Consider the following 26,221-nt stretch of genomic DNA (forward strand, 5'->3'; position numbering starts at 1 on the left):
GCTCGCGGGCGCCTTCTGGCGTTTGTAGTGCTTTTTTGACATAACTGGAGAAATAAGGAGAGGCCAAGCTCCTCCTAAACCGGCTCTGGTTCTGCTGTTTTATGGAATGACTTTTATTATGAAATGAGGCTGTGAGCGTGAAAACGGAAAGTACCCAAGTATTTTTACCCGTGACAGGCTGTTGCAGTGGGCACTATCAGGCAGCCCGGCGGAGAGGAGCTGAGTTTCAGGCTCATGTAGCCGGCGCTGTGGCCGCTCTCGGTTGATAGGACCTACACAGGGGGAACGGTTGTGGGGCAGAGAGGAACCATGCCGACCTTGTTTTTGCCCCTCTCTCGCCTCGCCAGAAGCGGGAGCGGTGTTGGGAAGCTGCTGGCTCGCTGTACGGCTCTCCACCCACCTGGCGGGACAGGGATTTCTGAGAAATGTCAACCGGCGTATCGAAACCTATCCTCCCCGGCACGGCTCTCCACAGCCGGCATGAGCACCAGCTCCGCGGACGGAGACGTGACCGGCTGGCTGTGGTCTGTTTACAATGAAACCAAACGGCAGACTGAAGGTGGGTTTAGTGAATTCCCTCTGAGGACCACTGTCACCTGTCACCCCACAGGAGGGGAAGCAGCTGAAGTCAGCTTCTCATTCGCCGGCTTCCTTGTTCGAATTTTGCCGTTCTACCTTAAATGGTGTAGCAGTTACATCCTTGTGCTTGTAACCGCAGCACTATTTGCACCATTTAAGGTGCAACGGCAACCGATTTCTGCCCCGTCATACGGGGATTGATTTTCCTAAATTTGGGTTGCCAGTTGTTTTCTCTTAAGTGTCTCGTAGCTTATATCTAAACACTTAAGATAGCGATAATGTAATTCTCTACAGATTCTATAGTGGTCTGTATAGTTAAAGCACAGGAATTTCTACAGAATTTATTTATTTTAATTTATAGTAAATTCAGACAGTCATTCTAGTTTACTACTATACATGTAACGTTATTGTGTATTACCATTATATAGTACCACAGGAATATTATACACAAGTGCAACTGTTATAAATAATTAACTTACACAAGTATTATACAGCATTATAGAAATATAGTTGCTTATAGTATTACTGCAGATCTTTTATGTACATGGGGATATGAACAAAACTTGTAATTTTAGTCATAGACGCACTAGTTAAATTGTATATTTTAAACTGTATTATTACAGTGTAAACTTAAAACTGTGGTAAGATTTATGTTGTGCTGTATTATACTTCTGTAATCTATATTTTAATTTCTATATTAATATTCCTGTAGTACCATCTTGAAGTAATCTATAATACTTCCGTAACATTCCGTAGTGAATTAAACTGAATTTACCATAAGAACCTAAGAAATCCTGTCGAAATTACTGTAATACTATTACTTAATTACTTACTTACTTACTAAATTCCTGTTATTTCAAAAGGGTAATCCATGTCATTTTAAGATGATTTTACAGAATTCCCATCATGACAAAAATGTTATTTTACATGCAGATATGAATCGCTGACTAACTACCAAGACATGGATAACAGAATAAGTGATTTCAAACTTTTTTTATTTACACTCCTAAAAAAGATGGTGCTTTAAGGGTTCTTTAGTAAAGAAAATCGTTCTATATAGAACCAAGAACACTCAAAGTGGACTTTGCATGATTAAAGGGTTCTTAGCATCATTAAAGGTTCTTCAGACTGATGGAGGATATGCATGTATGTGCTATAGATGGTTCTTTATGGAAACTTTTTGAAAATGGTTCTATATAGCACCCAAAAGGGTTCTTTTTTTTATTACAGGCTTGACATCGTGACAATAGAAGAACGCTTTTCAAAAAGGCTCTATATAGAACCATCTACAGCACATTCTCTATCAGTCTGAAAAACCCTTTTATGATACAGAGATCCCTTTAATCATGCAAAGGGTTCTTTGAGTGTTCATGGTTCTATATAGAACCATTTTCTTTACTAAAGAACCCTTAAAGCACCATCTCTTTTAAGAGCGTAGCACAAAAGTATCTAGAGAACACTTCTTACCCAAGAGATTTTAAGTAAGAGAAAGAAAATAGCTTTACATTTAAATGAATGTTTCTTGATCACTAAAATTAACACAACACTGTTTTTCTCCACAGATTTAATCCCAGCAATATCGAACAACTTTGTGAATCCGGACACCATCTTCGCCAACAATGAGATGAGCTTGCAGGATATTGAAATCTATGGCTTTGACTACGACTACACTTTAGCCTTCTATTCCAGCAATCTCCACACCCTGATCTTCAACATCGCTCGGGATATTCTCATCCAAGAACACAGGGTCAGTACTCAGTTTCGTCATAAGAAGTGCACAGATTTAAAGTCAGTTATAATGTAGTTTTATCTTACTTATTCTTACAGTGTAAATACCTGTAAATGCACCAGAACAATGTGAGCATTGTGTGCAGGAACAAAGTACTACTGAGCTTTTGCATATGTTGACATTTGAATGCTCTGTTAAAGTTGTTGGTATGAAGCAATAAGGAGGTTAGAGTGTGCCTGTTACTTGTGTAGACACACTGGAACTAGTACTAGCTGGATGTGAAGAAAGATACAAGTGTCCACAGTAATATTTGACCTTTTTTTAATTTCTGTCTTTGGTCCAGTACCCAGAGGGACTGAAGGAGTACGAGTACATCCCTGATTTTGTGGTTCGGGGGCTGCACTATGATGTTCAGAAGGTGTGTAGCTGTTGCTGATAGATTTATATGATGAGGATGTGCGTGTTTGTTTAGGTCACACTTTTATATGGTATAATTATCTTGATCTCTCTTCTTATTCAGGCTTTACTGATGAAGATAGATGCTTTTCATTATATCCAGCTTGGAACAGTGTATAGGTAGGTAATATGAAAGGGGAAGACTGAATTTAACAGACTAGTCATTTCAATTCAGCCAATTGCATGGTGTAAATATTCAGTGTAATCAAAATGTTATTTTATTTTATTTATTAAAGCCAGATTGATGTTTCTGAAGCCTGAGATTGGTCAGTATGTTATGATTATTGTGGTAAATTGTACCACAGTGCACTTTTCTGAATATTCTTTAATAGTGCAGTTGCATGCATAATATAAAGATTTTGCAGTCTTGTGTTCTAGCCCCACCTTAGCATTCCTAAACTGGATAGAACAAAATGAAGAAAGAGTTAATATCGTTCCTTTTTATGTAAACTGATATAATAAAATAGTAGGTTTAGAAAACTATTAGAGCCAGCAGTTGTGCTTGTATTGATATGCACATCTCCACACCCAAGCTATGGAGTTTTACTGTTTATAAATCAGTAAATTGCTCCAGCATATAGCTATGAAACAGTCAATGTTGAAGGTTTTTATGATCAAAATAAATTAAAATCCATTGTTAAACTCTGTCAACTGTGTCAGCAAATTCTCTGTTTAATAATGCAGACATGCTAACTGGTTAAATGGTTTCTCACATTATGACACATGACTCACAAAATTATGTGAAAGTGTGCAGAACAGCACAGAGGACATGCAGAGCTATTGTCTGCTTATAGGTGGTGATTACGGAATGAATGTATAGCCTAAGCACAAAAATACCAGATATATGCCCAGCATTTGACCTGCCATCATACAACCGCCTGGCTTGTTTGCTTCGGCTTTTATTTGGTATGTGCTCATTTTTGGCCAAAGAATTATTCTCAGTCTGTTTTTACAACTAAAGATGCACTAAATTCAGATTATCATAAGATTTGGTCATTGAGACAGCAGTGTTATATCACAGTGTGTGGCAGAGTTGAACTAGTTCGTACTGGTGGAGCAGCGTTTAGCTACCTCTATTATAATGTCTGTACCGTAGTCCTTTGTCATCTAAGTTAGTCACAGAAGGCATTAATCACAGAATTTATTGGTGGCGGTTTATTGAAATATGGTGTTAAAAGATGTGTTTTATTGGTTGATGTTTTATCAACGAGTAATAACAAGAGAGCTCCACCTTCTGGATGTTTGCAGACATAAGAAACTTCCTATAGCATTCTTCAGTTTATAATAATGAAGAGCAGATCTATTTGGCCTTTCTTGACTTGACAATCCAAACAGTACTTATTAAGGAACTATTAATACTGTTTTTATACAGTTCTATAGACATACATGCAAATTATTCTTTGACCCTGTATGAAACATAGTGTTCTGTTGTGTATGAATTCTTCTGACATGAACTAGCAGACTATAAATAACAATATTACTACTAATTAATGAGAACTGTTTAGAGGATGTAAATGTATAGAGAATGTAAAACTTAGTTTTTTTTAAAAATGATTCTGGATGATGACACTACTCCAGACCCATGCGTTTCATGACATCACATATGCACGACAGCTCTGTCTCTGTTAGCTTCTAAAGGTTTACTAACTGGCCTGTAAAATCTTGGGGAAAAACACTGAATGCCAAATAAACTTGTAAAATCACACACGACATGATGTTGATCCAAATACATCAGGGAGTTTGACAGAACAATAAGCTTGTGGGCTTCTCACAATAGAAAAATAATCTTGTTAACCGTCAAGGGATTTCAAATGAACGTTTCTTTTATTGGAACAGTTGAGGATTGTTATACTTTTGGGTTGCGTTTTTGTCCCTAGCAAAATACCATTCGTTTACAGTTTTTGTTTTTTTTTCTGAGAAACTGGCAGTTCTGTTTTGCTGGTGCATTTTGTGTGTTCTAACTTGTTCACAAACCTCAGGAAAATAAATATGATAGTGATGCATATAGTTTATGAAAATGTCTTCAAGTATCATATGTTTTTGCCATATTGTCCATACTTATCAGCATGTGTGTGTTCTTGTAGGGGACTTCACCCTGTCTCAGATAAAGAAGTCATTGCTATGTATGAGGGCTCCCATGTCCCTCTGGAGATCATGAGTGACTTTTATGGCAAGGTTGGTGATTTATGTAGGACCGATTTCCATTAAGCATCATAAAAACAATCATAATAATCTCAAAAAGCACTGCTATTTTTTCCATCAAATAGTCCAAAAATAGGTTTTTGTTTGTCTTGTTTTAATCATGTTTGTCTGCTAATATCCTGTCCACTGTTGTTTAGAGTTCCCATGGGCACACTATGAAGCAGTTTATGGACATCTTCTCTTTGCCTGAGATGACCCTGCTCTCATGTGTTAATGACTACTTCATGAAGCACAACATCGACTATGAGCCTGTACATCTCTACAAAGATGTCAAGGTTAGACCAGAAGACAAAACAAGTCATCAGTTATGTACAGGTGGTGTAAAAAACTCCAGCAGCTACATTTTGGGGCTTATGGTCAGTCGATCTGAAGATAAAGATGTAAGAACTCTCAGATAAAGAGGATAAACACTCTTTAATAAATTTGGCCTTAAGTATTGCTGTTTGTGTGGGTTATGCATTGTGTTTTTCACCATTTTACAGAGGCATGTCTTCCAGCACCATCTGCGCCTACTCTGCTGGGGTGTAGGGTTATGGTTCAGAGAAGATTGATGACTGAACAGCCCACAGTTTTGACAGCTTTTTTTCAGATCTAATAAGAAACGCTGAAAGCAGCCTCATCTTGTGTTCTTTCTATGCTGGATAAAAGTCCCTATAATTGTCACTTTGTCTGAGGTAAATTAATGAGGCACAGGAGGGCCACTGGCAGGGCCGCACTGGCTTCTTTTGATGCAGAACACTGTGCCTTTGTTCTCAGCTCTGATATTTTGTGTCTGGTTTATTTTTCTCTGCTTCCAGGAGGCCATAGGAGATGTCCATGTAAGGGGAATTATGTATCGAGCTGTTGAGGCAGATATTGGTAATGCTAAAATGTTTTTTTATCTCAGAATGCCATACTGTTGTTTAGATGGCAAGGTTCGTCAGATTAAATTGAACAAATAAATAGAAACTTAATGTAATATAAAATACTATAATAATTGAAGAGTTACTATTGAGTTAATATTGAGTTACTGTGGTCGATCTCTCTCACTTGGAATTTGTCACTTTTAGCTTAAGTATATGAAAAATATATAATCAATATATCACTCACACTTTGCTTTTTAATGTTTTTGCAGAGAAGTACATCTGTTATGGTGAACAGACCCATGCAGTTCTAAGAAAGCTTTCAGATAATGGAAAGAAGATGTTTCTGATCACCAACAGCCCCCTGGACTTTGTGTAAGTACAACTACTGGCGTATTTCTACATACAGTTGTATGCAAAAGCTTGAACACCCCCGGTCAAGTTACGTTTTTGTTAATTTTCTAAGTGAAAACAAGTTAACACATCCTCTACAAGGAACAGAATATAATAAATATGGCATTTTCTGCAAATTTTAGTGCACAATTTCTATTTATTTTCTTATCCTATTAGAGAAAATTAGACCATAAAATATAAAATGGCTTATAGCTTAACATTTGTGCAATCCACATTTCGCCTTTTTTCACCCTTAATATGTTAAATTCAGCAATTAAACAGTCATATTGTATTAAACTGTGCAGAAGTGTGTTCTCTGTAGAGGATATTTTAACTTGTATTCACTTACAAATTCAACAAAGCATGTAATTTGACCAGGGGCTCCCAAACCTTTTCATACGACAGTATAGACATAAACAAAATTTTTAAACTGAGCAAGACTCTGTACTTGTTTCCTTCGTTAACCCGACTGAGGCCACATTTTTAAGAATGGTTTGTGTTTGTGATCTGGTCACTCTTTAGAAATCGAGGAATGAACTACATCGTTGGAAAAGACTGGAGGGACCTATTCGATGTGGTCATAGTGCAGGCTGACAAGCCAAGTTTCTTTAACGACCGCAGAAAGTGAGTTCCTGGAAACGCAGCGAGTAATTCAACTGAAACTGGCAGTGCTGAATTAGACTTGTATGAATGACGTTTTTACACAATAACAGCACCCTCAGGCTTTTTGTTTGCCCGTGTCCTGACACAGTTGCATGTGACAAAGCTGAAAAGTTAACCATGACAACTGTGGAATACTGCCCAAACCAGAGTACCAATTCTCTATGTTTTTTTTTGTGTTCCTAAAGGCCATTCAGGCGAGTTACTGATAAAGGAGTGTTGCTATGGGACAGGATTCACCATCTGGAGAAAGGGCAGATTTATAAACAGGTGCTGTATGGCCTCTGGGCTGAACCTAAAAATGGCAGAGAGCTCATGTATATTCTCACTGTTGGTCTGTATTGTTTTTCCACTAAGTGACCTATCCATACTTCATTCTTTTGTAGCTACTGTTTTGTGTAAAGGTTAGACAAGCTTTAGAGAATGCTGCCAGAAATCCCACTGAACCTAATGGGAAATTGTAGAGATCTTTGTATATAGTCACTAGTTAACGTGTAAAGCACCTCCGAGCTGGACTGCATTGTAGCTAAATTTAGACTAGGCAGCATCTATTTTGCCACCATAATGTTTGCTGTATTACACAAGACTATTTCTGACCTGTCTTAATCGTGTGACCTTTCCCTCGTTAAATAGGATTTTATTTTGTTGTGCAAAGCTTGCCTGGCCTGGCAACAGTAGCTACAAAAGAGTTTTTCATTTTGAGATAATGGCCAAAATATCCGGTGTTTACCAACAGTAAAGAACAAGAAAAGCTGCTTTAGATGTTAAATTTGTATGCCTCTGAGGCATTTTGGGACAACATACAGTTTGTAGCTGCTACTACAGCTGAATGAAGATGAAAATATGGCAAGTACAGGACTTTTACAAGCATAAACCAGGGTTTTTACAAGCATGAAGTACTCAAGAAAGCTGAGTAATTCAGAAGACAAACTGGCTTCATAATGACCCCTTGAAAAAGCCTAGTTGCCCATAAAATCCAACCAGATCACTGGTTACTACTAACTGACTCTCTTCAACTGGTTTGCACTTTATATTGTTGTTGTAACTGGAAATATTCTGCCCTAAGGAGAGTAAGTTAGGCTGAGGAGGTCAGTGGAAAGCTAACCAGCTAACAGGCTAACGTTCCAATAGTAATAAATAATAATAAAGACAGACTTCGAGTTTAAGCCTTTAAAAAAGAAGTTACAGTAATAGTGCAACTAAAGAAAAGTAAAGAATGTTAATTATATGACCGTTACAAGCTTAAAATGTCTGTAAACTAGCTGACATCAGTCAAATACCGCGAGCTAACGCTAGCTTGGCGCTAGTACTGCATTCATGTTTGCGTTGACACCAATGTTGTTCTGTGACGAACACGAAGCCACACGGACGTCGGCATAGTTAAAGCGCTACTGCCGAAAATAGGTGATTAGGAGAGCTTTAGCAGTGTATATTTATTGTTTATTTAAGGTAAAAAAAAAAAAATGCAGGGATGAGCATTATGATTGCATTTTCTTGTTGGTTTTATTGTTAGACTTAAGTGAATTAATACATTTTTGTATTAAACATTGTTACAGAACACTGGTATACACTTAATAATTTTGGCTTTTAGCATAAACAAAATAAAAAAAAATTTAAGTGAAATAACTTTATTACCATAAGTCATTCATGTAGGCTATAAACAGAATTGTCTGGCAAAAGCATTTCTCCCACACATGTTCAGGTTTCTGCTGAAATATTATTTTATTAAAATTATTTCTGTATTTCTTTGTTAGGAATGTTATAAACATTTAAAATATTGTCTGTTTACACTCTGCTGGAGGTTCTGCCTGTAAGTCTCTCAAAGCATCGTGGGCCACAGGAATAATGTGGACACGTTTGAAGTACAGCATGAGAGTCTTGTCATTGTTATGTGGGAATTTTCTCAAACTTCTAGTGACTTTCAGCATTTCCCTGTTTCCAGGGAAACTTGTATGAGTTCTTGAGACTCACTGGCTGGAGGGGCTCAAAGGTTTTGTACTTTGGAGACCACATCTACAGTGACCTTGCGGTGAGCAACGCACCAACACAAATGTCTATGCTGCTGAACATTTTTGAACCAGGCATACATCAAAAATAATGCTGCTAGGCATATTTGACCTCCTGTGTTCACATTACAGCAGAGAGAATATTGGCATGTTAGCAGCAACAAAGCAACAAAAGTGAGAGTATCAGAGAGACAGCATGAAAGCAGACAGCACTCAAAATATTTCAGTGTTGTATTTTTTACAAACATAAAATTGTGCAGTGCAGTAGTTTCTCAGAATCCTAAACTTGGCAACTACTTTAAGTTATATTTCACTGAAAAATCAAATGGGCAAAACTTTCCCCCTCACGCTAAATGTAGCAGACATGGTTGGTGTCTGAAGTCTCTTTAGTGTTGCTCTGAAGCTGTAAGGCTAATGTAGTTAACAAGTAATGGGAGCCTATACCCTATTAATTAGCATTGTACAAATTGCTTGCCTAAATAATCATAATCTCAAATAGACTTGCTTATGTGGTTTCAGGCACTGTATGACACATTGTTATCTATAAAAATGGCAAGAATATGCTGCATAGTTCAAACAGAATTTTGCATGTATGAGGCAAGCGTTTAATGATTTAGGCGTGTAGTTTACACAACACAAATAATGGGGTATAAAGTCATATGCAAAACTTTGGGCATCTCTCGTGAAATTACTTGTGTGCTCAAATGTGCAGAAAAATGCCATAGTTTGTTAAGAGGGTGAGGATGTGTTAACTAATTTTTACTTAGAAAACATGCAGTTTAAGCTGGAGTGTTTTTAAAATTCTGCATTCAGCTGTACACCGATTAGGCATAACATAATGACCACCTCCTTGTTTCTACATTCATTGTCCACTTAATCAGCTTCACTTACTATATAGGTGGACTTCATAGTTCTACAATTACAGACTGTAGTCCATCTGTTTCTCTGCATACTTTGTTAGCCCCCTTTTACCCTGTTCTTCAGTGGTCAGGACCCCCATGGACCCTCACAGAGCAGGTACTATTTGGGTGGTGGATCATTCTCAGCACTGCAGTAACACTGACGTGGTGGAGGTGTGTTAGTGTGTGTTGTGCTGGTACGAGTGGATCAGACACAGCAGTGCTGCTGGAGTTTTTGAACACTGTGTCCACTCACTGTCCACTCTATTAGACACTCCTACCTTGTCAGTCCATCTTGTAGATGTGAAGTCAGAGACGATAGCTCATCTGCTGCTGCACGATTTATATAGGTCATCCCCTAGTCCTTCTTCAGTGGTCACAGGACGCTGCCCACAGGACGCTGTTGGCTGGATATTTTTGGTTGGTGGACGATTCTCAGTCCAGCAGTGACACTGAGGTGTTTAAAAAACAGGGTAAAAGGGGGCTAACGAACTGGAATTTAATTTTAAGAGTGGTGTTAAGATGGAAGACTGATGCCCTGTTTAGGATCTGACTCTGAAGCATGGCTGGAGGACTGGGGCCATCATCCCTGAGTTGCGAAAGGAGATCAAGATCATGAACACGGAGGAATATGTGCACACCATGACCTGGCTGCAGAGCCTGACCAACCTGCTGGAACACATGCAGGTGAGACTGAGGGGGGGCACTCAGGAGCAGACCATAGCTGTAGGGGGTTTGCTCATACCAGTCCTTATAGGAAAGTCTGTGCATCTTGGAAACACCCCTGGGCAGTTATGTCCAGTAACACAAGACCAAACTCCTATCTCTCACAATGGGTAAAGAGGTAAAACCTGAAACTAAAAGCCACATTAACATTCCAAAACCATATTTAAAATCACTGGTAAAATATGACCAAAACCACATGAGTAGTTTAGTGTTTGGCTCAAAAAACACACTTGCTTTACAAGCAAGCCAGTTGGCTCTTTTTATTAAAAGGCAGGACTTTCTTCATAAACAGATGTCGTATTTAGTGTTGCAAGCTTTCTTATTCACTTTTTCAGCCAGTGAATTCTCTCCTCCTCCTTTATAATGTCTCAGCTGATACTCAGTCATATGTAGAGGATGAACCATTAACAAAACAGGTGAGAAGAATTAATGCGTCGTTATTACATGCTGTGCTGCGTTTTGTGTGATATAGTGCCACAGTTGACTACTCATATCAGATATTTTTAGGAAGTGGCTAATTTTTCAGTATAGTTTACCCTCTTAAACTATTGAGGGACCGTCACTGGGTCCACTGGGTCCAGACATCCATCTCTGACTTTCATAATTATTTTATATATTGGCTTCAAAGTAGTTACTGAATAATTTGTGGTAAGCTTATTTGTCTATCACCACATAGTGTGCCTTTATAGTAACATATTTTAGCAATGTGCCTATATATATATATATATATATATAAGATTATGTAGAATTTACTGGGCTTTCCTGACGTTTTTCTTTCTCTGTGTCTGTTGCAGGTGCACCGAGATGCTGCCTCACAGGCAGTGATTCAGCACTGGGTCAAAGAGAGGGAGGACATGAGGTAACACATCGTAGCGTATTCTATATGTTTTATACTGAAGCATGTATTCTGCACGTGTATATGCATAAGCAACATTGTATATAGACATGGGAGGAAGAAACATGCATTATATCGCTGCATCTGAGCTTTTTCTTTTCAGTATAAGCCATTTTCTACATTGACTTTAAATGGCTGTATGAATGAACTTCTGTACGATTTGCTGTGGCAGATCCCGGGCGAAAGACATCTTCAACCCTCAGTTCGGAAGTCTTTTCCGCACGTATCACAATCCAACCTACTTTTCCCGTCGCCTCTCCCGCTTCGCCGACATCTACATGGCTTCCATCAGCTGCCTGCTCAACTACGACCTACAACACACTTTCTACCCCAGACGCACTCCGCTGCAACACGAGGCCCCCTTCTGGCCAGAGCAGACCAGTGCAGGGGCCATGAACATACCCTTCCAGAGCACGCGAGCAGGATCTGAATAAGCCTGGACAGATGACAGGTGGCGTTACGGTTATAGAGCAAAATATATATCTATAATGTGTATATTTATATACCACAGTGCGACTGCTGTTACTAGTGTTTAAAGTAATAGTTTGACGAAAAGCTAATTTATACACTTTGGCGCTGACCCAAGGTGACGTGTTTGGAGTCTAAATTTTGCTTGTTTGGTTTACGACTTGAGCTACATGTAAACATTGTAAACAAACACAAGAACCCAGTAGTCACCCAAATAGCCCAGATAGTTTCTGTGGAAATACATCACCAAAACTTCTCCCAACCTGTTCAAACTGCCTCCAGGACCTATCTAAGGTCACACAGAGTTGACAGTGTGGTTTAGGATACAGTATGACTTAATGTGAACTATAAAAATGAAAAAAACTGTGGGGAGCCTTTTAGACAACAGGATCTCTTCATAAACCACTTTAGGATTAGGAGTGCTGATGTAGTATCAGTTTTTGTGACAGTGACTATCATGAATATGAAGGAATCTGATCCAAGATCAGTCCTATAATTTATAACCACACTGAAATGGCTCCCACAGTGGTGAAGCTTTATTCATCTAGTCTGGACAATGTTAGTGAAGACCTGGATGCAGTTTAAGCAGGTTGAGAGAAGTTTTTTGGGATGAATCACAAAAACGATTTGGTTGACTGTTGAGTTCTGGTGTTTGTTAGCTATATTAGCCTCAAAGCTCCAATGCTGAATTAAAGATGCAAAATTGGACGCCAAACATGTCTTAGCTGATCAGCTAAACCTAGGGTAAGTAGAAAATTGTGCAAATACGTTTTTAATTAATTAGTTTTTTGCCAAACTGTTTATTTAAGCAGACAAATCAGCTGTATAAATGTGGTATTTACTAATGCTGGAGTTTAAACAACCTTGTTCAGTTGACGTGCCGCACATCTCCTAAAGTAGTGATGTAGGTATTTCCACTGTAAAAAAAACAAAAAACAAAATGAAGTACTGTTTTTTGCATGTTTTCTTGATGTATTTTTAAAAATGGTAGAGTTCAGCTATTCTAGGCTAAACAATCATGCAGTTAGTACACTAACGTTGCCAGTCAAAGATTCACATTGCGCCAGTGTTACATATTTAAAAAAGAATGTAAGAGTGGGTAATTTTTCACCAGGCATAAAACACAGCCATAGCTCTTTAGTATTTAAAACTGTCACTACCTTATTTTTATATTTACAGCATATCTGAACTCTATGTGAATGTTTTGGTCTTCAGTTAGTGTCTCTTAATTAACTGGAGAATTGAAATGCATATTTTTTGATTGTTTTTGTTGATTTGTTGCTAAAGTGTTTGCTCTTTTATCAGAATGTGCCTCAGTGTGGTGGAGATTTAAAAATAAGCAATAGCTTCGGTTTGTATTTAGTGCATCTCTAAAATCTGTGCTCTGCTCATAGGAAAATGGGAGTAGTTGTCGTCTTCTTTTCTGGCTTTACATGCTTGCTGAAAAGAGCAATATATAGGGTCTAACTTTCCCTTCTGCTCTGTCACCAGCATTATTTTTCAAACCCAAATCCTAACCCTAACTCAGGGATGGATTATTCTAGAGGACCACAGCACTGCACAGTTTATTATTTTCCCTGCTCTTATAAACTGATTCAACTCATAAAGGCTTTAATAATTAATAATTAACTGATGAGCTGCATGAGGTGGGCGTCCAGTAGGGATATCACTAAACTGTGAAAGTGCTGTGACACCCAAAACTAGCATTGGATCAACAGCAGAGCCTCTTATACCAACACCGTTGAGCACACCACCAAAGCGAACAGCAATCTGAAGTACGGCATTTGTCCTACAGCGTTGAAATGAAGAAAGAGCTTATCTTTCATAGCATTTTAAACTTGGTTTTTGTAGTTTTGCTTTGCGTCCTTGAATAAAATATTTGATACGCACAAATTCTAGCAAGTTACAAAGTTTTATGAAAAAGTTTTATGCATAAGTGCTTTAGATGCCTGTAAGACGGTAGAAAACCTGGTGTTCTCTATTAAATGCCTTGTATGCTTTATTTATGCATTGTGTTGATTTACTACATTTTCTGCTGAACGTAATTTTAATATTATTGATGGTTTATTGACTATAGAATACTGTATAATTAGAGCTTTCTGTCTTTAAAAAATGAGGCCCAAGTGCTCACTTTCATTCTACAATCTGATGTTTTCTGTGTGTGTATATTCTATCTGGTTATCCTGTTGTCATTTTGCTCAGTTTAATGACCAGTGTATTGTAAAACTTTGTTTTTCTGGCCAGCTTTCAACATGACATGACACGATATATAAATGTTTATCACTCGTGAAGGAACTGAAATAGCGTTGCACTTGTTTTTGTTTTGTTTTGTTTTTCAGATATGGTGTTATACGGTTCATTTTGTGTGTATGCCCAATGAACAGATGTAGCTGTTTTTCTTTCTTATGAATGAAAAGGGACAGACTGATGGGTTGGACCTCTGACACAAAAGCCTTGAGTGACTACGGTATTCTGAGGTTGTTTTGACTTTTGTTTGAAGTTTGCTGGATTTATTTTGTGACCACCCCCATTCAGAATGGGTTACATGTGTGACGTATTTATTAAACAATTACCTGAAAGATTCATGTGTTCAAATGCATTTTTTATCCAGCTTTAAGTGTATCTGAGAACCTAAGTTCCAGTAACAGTTGGGATGCGAATTGCTAGAAACAGAAAAAAAACATTGGTACATTCTGCTTAACCTATATTAAATTGAAAAAAGCACAAAATACAGTACTTTTGGAGAGTAAATGTATGCCTGTTTTTTACTTGATGCTTGCAGCACATTCCAAAAAGCTGGGACAGTTTTTAACAACACTCAATAATCATTTGGGGATTGAAGACACTGATTAATCCAGGTTTTACCTTGCTGGGCCTTTGCTGTCACACAAATTTTGCATCCACATTTTCAATAAGAGAGAGGTCTAGACTGGAGGCAAGCTTGTCTAGCACCCACAGTCATGCTGTTATAATGTGCAGAATGTGGCTTGGCATCATCACATTGAAATAAGCATGAACGTCCCTGAAAAAGACATCATCTAGAAGGCAGCATACATTGCTCCAGTATGTATATTTTTCAGCATTAATGTTGCCCTCACAGAAGTGCGAGTTACCCATGCCATAGCAACCAGTATACTCCCATAGTATGAGAGACCCTGGCTATTAAACTCTTGAGGTTTCCATTGTGCATAAGTCCATTTCAGATTTTCTCAATGATGTTGACATGTGACGTCCGCTGTGCATAGTACAGTCGTAACTTTCATTTAAATACAGGCCGAAGTGAATTAACAAGTCACTGCTTATTGTTTTTATTAGCATTTATTACCATACTTTCCCAGCTTTTTGGCATTTGAGGTTTCTAAAATAGGTTATCAATGCTTCAAAATGGATCTCCTAGATTTTATTAAGCTGATACTTAATATTCAGTAAGTCTTTGCAGTGACCCCTTATTCAGTTGGCTTCCATTTGTCTTTATGCAGTCTGGATTTAATCAGTAAGATAGTCTCAAAGCTGCTTCATTACACTGCCAGGCAATTTATCAAATGACAGAGGATCACAAAGATAAGGATGATGAGGTGACCCCAATTAAATCCAAGCCATCTATACTGTGGGCAGACAAGAATAGGTAGGCCTATTGGACATGGATAAGCAGAGGCTGTTTGGTGAAAGAACATTGCATTGCTGAGAGACTTTGGGGAGACAGGAGCCAAACAATGGAGAGCAGATCTTCTCCCATGGATGGGGACTTAAACACACCAACAAACATAGCGCCTACTATTTTCCCAAGAGTGGGCTACAGCATTCTTTCCTATCTCATGTTTATCAACACTCTTTTTTCTGTCTTCAATAACTCGCTAGTGATTGCTGTGATGCTGAAGAACAAACATCTTCTCAACGCCATGAACGTCATCATCCTCAGCCTCGCGGTTTCTGACCTCATGATAGCCCTGTGTGGCTCTGCGATCGTCACTATCACCAACTACAAAGGCTCCTTCTTCTTAGGTGATGAATTCTGCATCTTCCAAGGTTTTGCTGTGAATTATTTTGGTAAGTTCTAAAGGATTTTTAAATACCCTGATTCATGTGTCACTTCCTTGCTGAAAAAAAATTTTGTTGGTTCCTGGTGGTGTCCAATAGTATATAATGTAATAATGGTGTAGTGTGTTTTTTGAGTTGAAATCACAGTGTAAAGGACTCTAATGGTGTAACAGGTGTTCTTGGGCTGATTCCAGATCCATCTGATTTTTTTTATAATGGAATCTAAAAGTCCTACAGGAAAATAGTGGTCTCAAATGGAAACCATTAAGCCAATTACCTTTTGGAAGGTTTTAATCCAAATGATTCTAATGGTCTTTTTTCAGCATTAACTGGCTTTGCGGTTGCTTTTCGTTTTTGGTTGAAAGAAATTTCAGACTGCTCAGACTTGTGAAGCGGCAACTTTGTGTAACAGCAGCATCAGCAACTTGCTGAATTGAATTGTGGACCCTTAGCTGTTCCAGGTACAGTTATCAAAATAGATGCATGTAAGATTTGAGAGAATGTTTGGTCATTTTTGATGCCAAGTATTTAACCAATTATACCAATTATTTTATTTTAACCCTAGGTTTTTTTTAATTATATTTAGTATTATTCTTATTTACTTTTTTTAATAACTGTGGGCCAATGGATCATCACCAAGTGTTGTAAGAACAAAATTGCTATATTATCTTTTTTCTTTCCATTTTCATTGTAATATTTTCACAAAACTTCCCCAGAACCATGTGTGCATTATTCAGTTATTAATCTGAAAGGTGACTTCCACTGATTTTTCAACATTTCTGCATAATTAACTGATTAAGATCATTTAGAGTGGTTTGCTCTAAAGGAAGTTCTAGGGAAGTTGTAGAGAACATCACAAATTGTTCATAGTGGTGGTGATAGGAACCAGACAACTAAGGAGTTGAATGCCTCTAAAAGCTCTTCACAGGAAGTTAATTCATTAATTGATTATGAATATGTTGTTTAATGCCTGAGATACTGTTAATCTCAGTTTTGAACATAATTTTTAAAATTCATGCATGGTGGAGGGGTACATGCATGGCACATATATATGTGAATGGCAGATAACAGTCAGAATGTTTCTCCTCTAGGTTTGGTTTCTCTCTGCACTCTGACGCTGCTGGCATATGAGCGCTACAACGTGGTCTGTAAACCCATGGCTGGCTTTAAGCTGAATGTTCGCAAGAGCTGTCAAGGCCTGGCCTTCATCTGGCTGTTCTGCCTGTTCTGGGCTGTGTCACCACTGCTAGGCTGGAGCTCGTATGGTCCAGAGGGGGTCCGGACATCCTGCTCTCTAGGCTGGGAGGAGAGATCGTGGAGTAACTACAGCTATTTGCTCCTTTATACGCTCCTCTGCTTCCTTGTCCCCACAGCCATCATCATCTACTGCTACACCAACGTTCTGCTCTCCATGTGCAAGGTAGTGTTGACATAGTGAGTCTACAAAGCAGAGAGTGTATCAGCTGTGATGAAATTGCTAGTGTTTGTGAGATTTCAGATTAATGAAGAACAGAGATTTGGGTCATTCAAACTGTTCGTTTTAATCAAAGAATGTATTTGACTTGAATAAACTGTGTTACCACATGAAGAACACTGGGAAAAGTAATGTTCTGAATTTACTTGATTAAAATTAGCAGGGGAGCTTTTCATGCAGCCCCTCTAGTGGCTGTTTCATAGGATATTTTTATCAGAGTAACAAAGACACTGTTGGCCCTCTGTGTGTGAAATGTTATGACCTTATGTTGAGCTGCTAGCGAGCAATAAGGAGTTAAAGGGAAGTGGGGAGACCCCTTCCTGTGAAAATTCTCTCCACAAAAATGGCCTTGCTGAGATAAAACTGACAGCACAACTGCAGCTTTCTTTACATGAAAAAACTTTGTACAACTGCCATAATAGAAAATAGGATAAAAAGGCCTCAGGTGGCCCTGTTAGCGACGCTGTGCTGCTTTCAGAGTAAGCAGAGTTGGGTAGCAAAATGACAACTTCCCCTTGTAGAATTAATAAAGTATAACATCCACATTTCCATCAAAATATAGTCCATCAATGTTATTGAAGAAAACACTGCATGACTGAGGGGCCTCTAAAACAGGTGGAAATTGCATTTAATGGCTACTGTTTTACACACGAGTGCATAATTTCTACAGTTAATATGAAAATGAGAATTCATTCAATTATATTCAATGCGTGACTTTTTTCAGTGTGCATTTTTATGTTGAATGAAGGTTAATGGTTTATAGTGTGCCACAGTGGTGTAACTCAAAATAGATTATTAGGTAGGCCCATGAAAAAGGGTAGGCCAACTTGGTAGATACAATTTCCAAATGTGCCAATGTCCCACATTGTAATGTAGGCCTGTTCCTGACAGCAGTGCAGTCATAGGCAGAGCTTGGCACTCAGACAATAAATCAAACTTCATTATCTTAAAAAATTTGGTTTAATGAATATTCTTTCCTCATTTGACAGAGAAGGTCTTTGGTCAGTCTGGGTAGTGGCCCCAGGCCCACTCGTAGCTATGCCCCTAGTGTACCACAAGCAAATGAGGGTTATAAGAAAGAAACCCAGGCAACAAATGTCTTCATCTCTCATATCTGACATCTACTAATGTTCAGTGATGTTTCCATGAGAATAGCTCCTGGACTTCAGTGTTTTTTTCTTTTATCATAAATAAGATGTCGTGATGCCTCCCTGTGTCCTGTGTCTCTCTCTCCACAGCTGAATAAAAGTGTGGAGCTGCAGGGAGGTAAATCCCATGTGGAGGAGAACAGGCGAGCTGTTAAAATGGTTCTGGTCATGATTGGAACGTTCTTCACCTGCTGGTTGCCCTACACTGCCATCTCCATGGTGGTGGTGGTGGACCCTGAGCTCCATATCCCTCCTCTAGTGGCTACCATGCCCATGTACTTCGCCAAAACCAGCCCTGTGTACAATCCCATAATTTACTTCATGACCAACAAGCAGGTGTGTTATACTGAAATCAAAAGTACTACAGTGGGAATAATATCAAAGCCATGCAGTTTATCCTCTTGTTAATATCAGCACTCATCAGCACTAGATATGAATCAATATTGATATGAATATTAACCTTTTTAACCCTTTACAGCATGAATTCTGAAATATAAATACATTTTTTATCATTTTCTTTAGATTCTTTTTAAAAATTGCATTTTGCATTTTGTTGCCATATGGCAACAGCATGCACCAACATACCTACAATCTGCAATAATGCAATGGGACTAAGCCAGTGCACTGCCTTTGGGTATCTGCCACTTCTGTCATCCAGGCTTGAAAACAAGTCATGTACATAATTGCCATTTATGCATAAATGTTTTAAGAATACAGAAAAGTATGAAGTATTGCAATTCTGTTGTCACATGCTGTAGCCATATGGTAACAAATATAAAAACATATGATATCTAAACTGGTTTAATATAGGAAAAAGAAAGTGTAACTTCCCACAGATTGTGTTTAAATTTTTGTAGGTTTTCAATTCTGTGAAGTTGTATCATATTGTACACCTACATCTGGAGCTACAATCTATATACCATATATGAATATAGAGTATGAAATTTAATATACTGGAAACAAACATTCATCCATCTGTTTCTTTTTATCACTGACTGCTGTGATGTGTTCAGTTTCGGGACTGTGCTCTGGAGGTGTTGTCCTGCGGCCGCTACATCCCCCGTGGCAGCTCGGACAGCCTGGAGATGGGCTCCTTACGGACGAGTCGGGTCAGCATAGACAGCAGAATAACGCCCGCCTGACCACACACTTGACACAATGCATTAATAACTAATTAATCACTCCCCACTGTTAAAGTTCAAAACATTTTTCATCAAAATTATTCAGTGAAGATAATCATTTTCATTATAGTTTTAACTGATTCCATTTCAGTCAGCTGAAACTGTTGAAACAGGATTTATATCCCTGTATGCTGTATTAATCACTTTTCTTTTCACTGTATACATCAGTATTTTATTCAGTAAACTTTCTCAGTTTAATTACATTCTGTAGTTGTGTTGTGGTTTTTGCAGGTGGCCTGGAACAGTTCAGCGCTGACTGTAGTTCTGGAGGGATTTTGTTTACTTTTTTATTTTTAAGAAAATAATGCAGTCTTACAGTAAAGCAACATATGTAATATCACACATTACTCATTAGAAGTCCAAAACATGGTACAGAATTGTGGGTCTTATGTATTGTAGATCCTCAGATATGCTTTAAACAAAAGGAAATGTGTGGGTTATAAGACGGGTTACGTTTTCAGTGCATAGCCCATCTGAGTAAAAAGTGCTGGGTTTATACTGGACATTGTGGCAGTTTTAACAACATGGCTGTGACTCTTGTTTTCTCATCTGAAGTGAGTAATTTCACACTCTTTGTGGAGAAAGCAGCAAATGAATAAAATTAAATAAGCTTTTGATTTTTAAATAAAATCTTCAGCACTGGGTATATGTGATATGTCTGTTATGTAACAGGATGGAGACAGTAAGAGGTGAAATGTAGATTTGATGGATGTAGGCTAATATAAATCGCCTGAAGGATCAGAGTGAAAAGTCTAATCCCAGATTTATTAACATGCAGTACATGGACATCAAAGAGTCTCTCTCCACAATATGATTAATGTATTGAGTAACTGTAACAAATAATGAGAATAGCTTTAGGACATTGTTAGTAGTAATAATTGTAGTAATAATAGTAGTAATATATTGCTACCAATAAAAATTATTAATATTACTACTACTAGAATGTGTAGCTAGCTACAATTTAGCTACATTTCCAGAAAAAGTAGTGGCTACTTTGTAGCTATTTTTGAAAAGTAGTGCACTACTTTTTAGCTACTTTCAAAGCGTGATTGTCAGAATGTTTTGTATCTCCATGTGACACACCAAACAAGCCCAACTGAAAATGTGAACAAGACACTGCATTTGAAAAGCTGCATATATCACCAAAAAGTGAGTTTAAGTGTAACCAACAAATCAAACTTACACAACCAAAGGCGATATCCAAGAAAAATTTAGACTAAGTAAAGTCAACAAAAATACCTGAATACAAACTAAACGATTTTGTGCAAAGCATTGTCAACTGTTTAAATAAAACTGCTCCAATTTAAACAAGATAGCAAGATATACACGCATGACATTCAGAGTCCTTTGTTAAACTTCAGCAACACTTCAGCCTCAAAATCCTCATCAGTGACGCTGGCTCTGTTTGGGGTGAGAATCAGGCCTGAATAATCTCTCCACTGCTGCAGAGCTGCTGCGGCTCCACAGCAGAACTAGATTTTTAGATAAAATAACATAAAATAATCCTCCTTTGTTGTAAAATCGTTATAACACACAGTTTTCATATAATTATAACTGTTAATGTATAACTGCTAATTCACCAACCTTTAACACTGAAGACGCGCAGACTGCTGGTCACATAGCAATGCAGATAACGAAAAGGCAGAGAGAGAGAGATTTAAGACGAACATCGATAGTTTGGAGACTAACAGACTTATTCGCATATATAATTACTCAGTGGATTTCCTCATACGTTTAATCTGCAACAAGTTGCAAAGCTGAAGTCACTTCTCATTCACCAGCTTCTCATTCGAATTTTCCCATTCCACCTTAAATGGCGCAGTAGTACATTCTACGTTTGAGGTGGAACAGGACAATTTGAACGAAAAGCTGGTGAATGAGAAGCGACTTCAGCCTCAGAAAAGTCGAACATTGAGAGACATTTTAAAAGAAACTCGCGGAAAAGTTTGAGTTTGAAGTCTGCGCTTTCATTTATATTTGTTAGCCTATCTGAGCACATTAGCACACTGTGACTTATGTACAGCCAAGATGGTAAAATGGACATAAAATGTTGTGGCTCCCAAAGTGGTTTTATTTTTGTTGAAAGGACAAAATGGCTGTTCTTAACATTTCAGTTACCGACCCCTGAGCTAAGCCTACTAGTACGGAGTGATCAGCGTGTGACCGTTTGCTTGAACTGTGCGCAGCTTAGTCAGGATTGCACAGTCGCCTCCAGCCCAGTTAACGACCACGTTCTATGGTTCAGATTTTGCGTGGATCGTCTGAAGCTTGTAGCAAAATTGTTGCAAAAATTATCGCTATAGCTACACAAAAATTTGTGTAGCTAAAAAAATTTATTTCTACAGCTATTAGCTACATTTCATCAAACTGTAGCGGCAACAGCTATTAGCTACAAAAATATGTAGTTAGCTACAAATAGTAGCACGCTACTTAGCTACTCCCCCATCCCTATAAATTATATTATATACACTGATCAGGCATAACATTATGACCTTGTTTCTATGCTCGTTGTCCATTTTATCAGCTCCACTTACTATATAGGTGCACTTTGTAGTTCTACAATTACAGACTGTAGTCCATCTGTAGTCCTGCTGTGTCTGACCCACTCAGACCAGCGCAACACACACTAACACACCACCACCATATCAGTATTACTGCAGTGCTGAGAATGATCCACCACCCAAACAGTACCTGTTCTGTGAGGGTCCATGGGGGTCTGACCACTGAAGAACAGGGTAAAAGGGGGCTAACAAAGTATGCAGAGAAACAGATGGACTACAGTCTGTAATTGTAGAACTACAAAGTGCACCTATAGAGTAAGTGGAGCTGATTAAATGGACAATGAGCGTAGAAACAAGGTCATAATGTTATGCCTGATCAGTGTATATAATATAATTTATAGGGATGGGGGAGTAGCTAAGTAGTGTGCTACTATTTGTAGCTGGTCATAATGTTATGCCTGGTCAGTGTATAATAGTAGTTATGATCGTAATTATTATATATTACTGCTAAAAATTACTAGCCTAAGTAATAGCATTGCTATTATTATTAATATTACTATTATTATTAATAGTAGTATTAGTAGCATTATTATTAGTACTATTATTAGTATTAGTAGTAGTAGTGGTAGTAGCATTGCTCTTTTGTATTATTATAATTATCATATTATTATTATTATTATTATTATTATTATTATCTATTGTAGCTTTATAAGCAGACTATCCACCTATACATAAGAATAAGAACCTAGTCCTATCCCCTCTCTGTGTGTAATTAATTTTGCACCAGGATGGATATAAATATCGGCTAACGAGTGAAGTTTTACTAACAACTATTCCCTGATGCTCTCGGCCTGGCAGGGTGTTAATTACACAGAATGGGCCTGTGGACGTCAGCAGAGCGGATAAGCTGCTCTGTGTGAGGGTAAAATGAAGCAGTCGTGTTCTGTGGACGTACAAAGAGCAACGGAGCCGCCTTTTCTCCGCTACCCTGTGAACATGGCACTGACAGAATGGGCCTAAAACCGCGCGCGCCGTTCTGGAGATGAACGCTAACTTCAGCCAGGTGGACGAGTGGGGCGCGTGGGCAGGTAAAGTGGAGTTGACCTTCGTCGTGGCCGACTACGCGGTGCTGCTCGTGACGTTTCTGCTGGGCTCGGCCGCTAACGTGTTCGTGGTACACGCGGTGCGCCGCCACAAGTCCCTCCAGACGGCCACCAACGCGCTTCTGGTCAACCTGGCGCTCGTGGACCTGCTGCGCTGCGCCACGGACTGCCCGCTGCTGCTGCTGATCGTGCTGCGGGCGCGGGGGCGCGCGGATCTTGGGCAAGCGCTGTGCAGCGCGCAGCTCGCCAGCTTCTCTCTGAACTGCGGCGCGCAGCTGCTCACCGTGGCGGGAATCAGCGTCGAGCGGCACCGGGCCGTCACGAAACCTTTCGAGGGCGGCGGAGGCGGCGGCGAGCGGCGGAAGCGTGTGGCCGCGTGGATTCCGTTCACGTGGGCCGCCCCTGCCCTCGCGTCGGCGCTGTGCGCGCGCTTCGCCCGGGACTCGCCCGTGTACTTGAAGTGCAGGGGAGTGCGCGCGTACGACCTCCGCACGTTCGACTCGTTCGGCCGGTACGTTTTGCTGCCCGCGTGGTGCGCGTGCCTGGCGGTCATAGCCGTGTGCTACGCGCACATTTTCATTGTGGTGAGGGCGCACAGCAGGAAGGTATTCGATAAAGGCGTGTTCCTCCCGCCCGGGAAGAAAATAGGCGAACAAAAAGAGAAGAAAGGCTCGGGGAACGTGAAAGGGAACGTGCCGATCGCGCATGAGCTTGATAAAACCCAATTAGTACCCGAGATAAACGGAGCAGTGCAGACCGTGTTGCCTGACGGTGGTCACGACGAGCCCGTTAACGCTCGAGCAAGTAATGAAGGTCAAACTCCAACCCCCCAAGACAGTGTGACCTTAGTGTCTGAGCTGCGCGAGAACGCGCCTGAGCTCATAGATGTGGAGCGCGGACAGAAGCCGACTTCAGAACGCGCGTCCCCGACGCCCGGGGGCACTCAGAGCGCGTCAGGGACGCACCAGAGCGCGCACGAGAACGCTCCAGAACTCACAGATGTGGAGCGCGGAGAAGAGCAGACTGTAGAATGCGCGTCCCCGGCGCCTAATGGCACTCAGAGTGCGTCCGAGAGGCACCAGAACGCGCACGAGAACGCTCCAGAACTCACAGATGTGGAGCGCGGAGAAGAGCAGACTGTAGAATGCGCGTCCCCGGCGCCTAATGGCACTCAGAGTGTGTCCGAGAGGCACCAGAACGCGCACGAGAACGCGCCAGGACTCACACATGTGGAGGGCGATGACGCGTCTCCGACCAAAGATAAGAGCGCGAGCGAAAACGCGCGTGAGAACGGGCACCAGATCGCGAGCCTAGAAGCGCACGAGAGCGCGCATCAAGATGCACCGCAGGATGCGCATCAAGACGCGCACGGGAACGCGCATCAAAATGCGCATGAAGACGTACAACAAAACTCGCCCGAGAGCGCGCCCCAGAACGCACCCGAGAGCGCGCCCCAGGCTGAGGAGGTGGTGGGAGAGGTGTGCATGATGCCGCCGTCTTTCGCCAACAGGGACAGAGCAAACAAGAAGAAGGAGAGTAAACTGGCCAAGCGCTCCGGATACATCATCTTCACCTTCCTCGTCTTCTGGCTGCCGCTGATCGGGACGATAGTGCTGAACGTCTTTCTGGACAGAAAAGAGAGTCCAGGCGTAAGTCCGAGCCGTTCATCTGTAAACAGCCTCAGTATAGATAATAAATAGGAGTCTCTATAATAGAAATGGCGACTCTGCGGTCATAAACACAATAATATCTGTCTGCAGAACCGCAGAGCCACAGTTTCGCTCCAGCAGGTTCAAGCCAGCGACACGTGTTTCGGTTTTTCTTAGCGGGTTTTAGGCTAATCAGCATTTCAGCTCGTTTGGATTTCCGGTTAATTTGTGATAAATTAGCGTTGGGCTAACGTCATATTTTACGCTTTAGGCTGAAACAAACTTTGTTTTAAACGCATATAGAGATTCACAGGGTCAATATTACACGAGCTTTATGTGTCCTGGGTAAACTAATGGGTTATGTCGACATATAGCTCAGTTAACTTACCCTCAGTACGGGAGCTTTATGTGTACACTTACATTACATGTGCAGGAATAAAACTTTGCCTTAAGCAGGTTTAAACTGAGAATAATATTAAGCTTTAGGCTAAAACTAACTTTTTTTTGAACGTATCCCTGCTGAAAACACCTAGAGAAACCTTTAAGTGTTTCTTTTGGTTTCTGGTGGTTTTTAAATAGGAGTCTCTATAATAAAAATGGAGACTCGTATATTGGCCACGGTCTCCCTTCCTGAATGGTAATATGCATAGAGACACCTACAACCAGCACAGTCACCGTTTACATCAGAGACGCTATAAATGAGGATGGCTGAAACATGAATGGGACGCTCGAAAGGCTCAACTTTCCTATGAGGACTTTGTTTACATGGCACAATCGCGCTGTCCTACTGCGCATGCGTTCCGCTGGAGTGAAACTGCGTGTGTAAATCTGCGGCTCTCAAATCCTTTTTGTCATAGACACTGTTTAATCTGTCAAAACTGACACCTCTTGCTTCTTAACCCTAATATTTCAGGAGGACAGCGTTCAGGAGCTGGAGGTTCTTGCGGTGTGCATCGCCTGCATGACCTCCCTGACCAACCCCATCATTTACGCTGCGGTCAACCCGCAGTTCCGCAACGAGTTTTACTACCTGAAGAACAAATGCAAAGCACTGTTTGGTAAACAGTGACATGAAAAATGGAAACTTTTATCCAAATATGCCAAACAGTGGTCCTGTTTGGATATGCAAACAGATTCACTTCTGATGTAAATCCGTGCAGGAGTGGCAAGAATTATTACAAGATAGAAGACAATTTCAGTTTTTCAGTTATAACATCTCTGTCCAAAGAAAAACATCTCAAACACAGTAACTTTACAGGAGAAGGCACAAAC

At 39.9% G+C, this 26,221-nt stretch overlaps 2 protein-coding genes across 2 annotated transcripts; both read left to right on the forward strand.

The window, feature by feature from the left end:
* The first annotated feature begins 167 nt into the window (after window positions 1-167).
* nt5dc3 (5'-nucleotidase domain containing 3) lies at window positions 168-14,434 on the forward strand. Its single transcript, XM_036568274.1, has 14 exons — window positions 168-559; window positions 2,142-2,326; window positions 2,652-2,726; window positions 2,829-2,884; window positions 4,849-4,939; window positions 5,104-5,241; window positions 5,764-5,824; window positions 6,081-6,183; window positions 6,724-6,825; window positions 7,050-7,131; window positions 8,804-8,890; window positions 10,313-10,453; window positions 11,287-11,351; window positions 11,560-14,434. The coding sequence occupies exons 1-14, from the start codon at window positions 310-312 to the stop codon at window positions 11,819-11,821; spliced, it is 1,698 nt and encodes a 565-aa protein (XP_036424167.1). The 5' UTR covers window positions 168-309; the 3' UTR covers window positions 11,822-14,434.
* Window positions 14,435-15,568: 1,134 nt separating this feature from the next.
* On the forward strand, window positions 15,569-19,706 carry parietopsin. Its single transcript, XM_036567949.1, has 4 exons — window positions 15,569-15,902; window positions 16,985-17,313; window positions 18,606-18,851; window positions 19,529-19,706. Exons 1-4 carry the CDS (start codon window positions 15,569-15,571, stop codon window positions 19,655-19,657), a joined length of 1,038 nt encoding a protein of 345 aa, XP_036423842.1. The 3' UTR covers window positions 19,658-19,706.
* The last annotated feature ends 6,515 nt before the right edge of the window (window positions 19,707-26,221 follow it).

This window comes from Colossoma macropomum, unplaced genomic scaffold, assembly GCF_904425465.1.
Source record: "Colossoma macropomum unplaced genomic scaffold, Colossoma_macropomum, whole genome shotgun sequence".
In the NCBI taxonomy this organism is placed as follows: domain Eukaryota; kingdom Metazoa; phylum Chordata; class Actinopteri; order Characiformes; family Serrasalmidae; genus Colossoma; species Colossoma macropomum.